Raw genomic sequence first — 1,076 nt, 5'->3', positions numbered from 1 at the left:
GCCCAAGAATACTGGAGTGGGTAGCCTATCCCTTCTCCAGTGGATCTTCTTGACCCAGGAATCGAACCAGGGTCTCCTGCATTGCAGGTGAATTCTTTACCAACTGATCCATTAGGGAAGCCCTAAATGTTGAAAATTTTCCCAAAAAAGAGAGAAAAAGAAATGGATCATTCTAGTAATCTAGGCTACAAGATGGGAAGTAAGAGAGATAGGTTTAGAGAAAAAGCAGAGGGGTCGGTAGCCATGAGGCCAGGGTGCCTGTTCCCTGCTCTCTCCCACCAATGCTGATCACCTGCAGGGTGTGCTCGATGGCATTGGGGAAGTTCTTCAGTGTGCAGATGGGGATGGACTTTTCAGGCGGGTCCTGGCTGGAGCTGTAAGATTCTGTTAGGAAGGGGATCACCACCTGCACGTTGCCCTTGGTGCCCAGTGTGCCCGACTCCAGCAGTGGCTTACGGTAGTACACGCAGCGGCGGTCCATGTACATGCCTGGGGGGTGGGGTCACAACATAACATGAGTGGCAAGACAGAACATTAGGAGGCAGGAAGACAGACACCTCCAAAACATACACACACACGTGCGCACGCATACACGTAACTTGGCAACTTGGCCCCTGACCTCCTCACCCGCCTCCAAACTCACGGGCATCCACATTATCCAGGGCATTGGTTACACCATCCAGGTTTTGGAAGAAATCATCATCATAGATGCGCTCAGTGTCAGGACCTACACGGTTCTGGTGGCTTGTCACTCGGATATGAGGATTCATCTGGCGCACAGCTGCAGCAGCTGTGTCAGACTTTAATTTCTAGGGGAGGTGAGAGTGGGAATGGGGGAACAAAACTCAGTTATTCATGTGTGCAGCCAGAGAACCCCTACAGAGCTGTCCTCCTGAAGGTTGACATATTTAATGCTGCGAAGAACTAGGCCCTGAGTTCAGGAAGCTCTCTGGTTTGGCAGGAGACAGTTCATGACAGAACCACAGGGCTAGGGCAGGGACAGATATGCCAGGGGTTCGGTGGAAGGAAGCAGTGGACAGGCAAAGATTGGAGACAACAGGCCAGCCTTCTGTTCT

General features: G+C 51.7%; 1 protein-coding gene across 1 annotated transcript; it reads right to left on the bottom strand.

Annotated features, from left to right (window-relative positions):
- Nucleotides 1–139: 139 nt before the first annotated feature.
- LOC104993247 (ubiquitin-like modifier-activating enzyme 1) lies at nt 140–936 on the bottom strand. The gene is made up of 2 exons (XM_010846436.1): nt 644–936; nt 140–489 (listed from the first exon to the last, which is right to left on the bottom strand). Exons 1-2 carry the CDS (start codon nt 768–770, stop codon nt 215–217), a joined length of 402 nt encoding a protein of 133 aa, XP_010844738.1. The 5' UTR covers nt 771–936; the 3' UTR covers nt 140–214.
- Nucleotides 937–1,076: the final 140 nt, after the last annotated feature.

Source organism: Bison bison, unplaced genomic scaffold, assembly GCF_000754665.1.
Source record: "Bison bison bison isolate TAMUID 2011002044 unplaced genomic scaffold, Bison_UMD1.0 scf7180017849078, whole genome shotgun sequence".
NCBI classification, from domain to species: Eukaryota; Metazoa; Chordata; class Mammalia; order Artiodactyla; family Bovidae; genus Bison; species Bison bison.
Note: the sequence above shows the minus strand (reverse complement) of the source record. Positions and strands in the feature narration are given on the sequence as shown.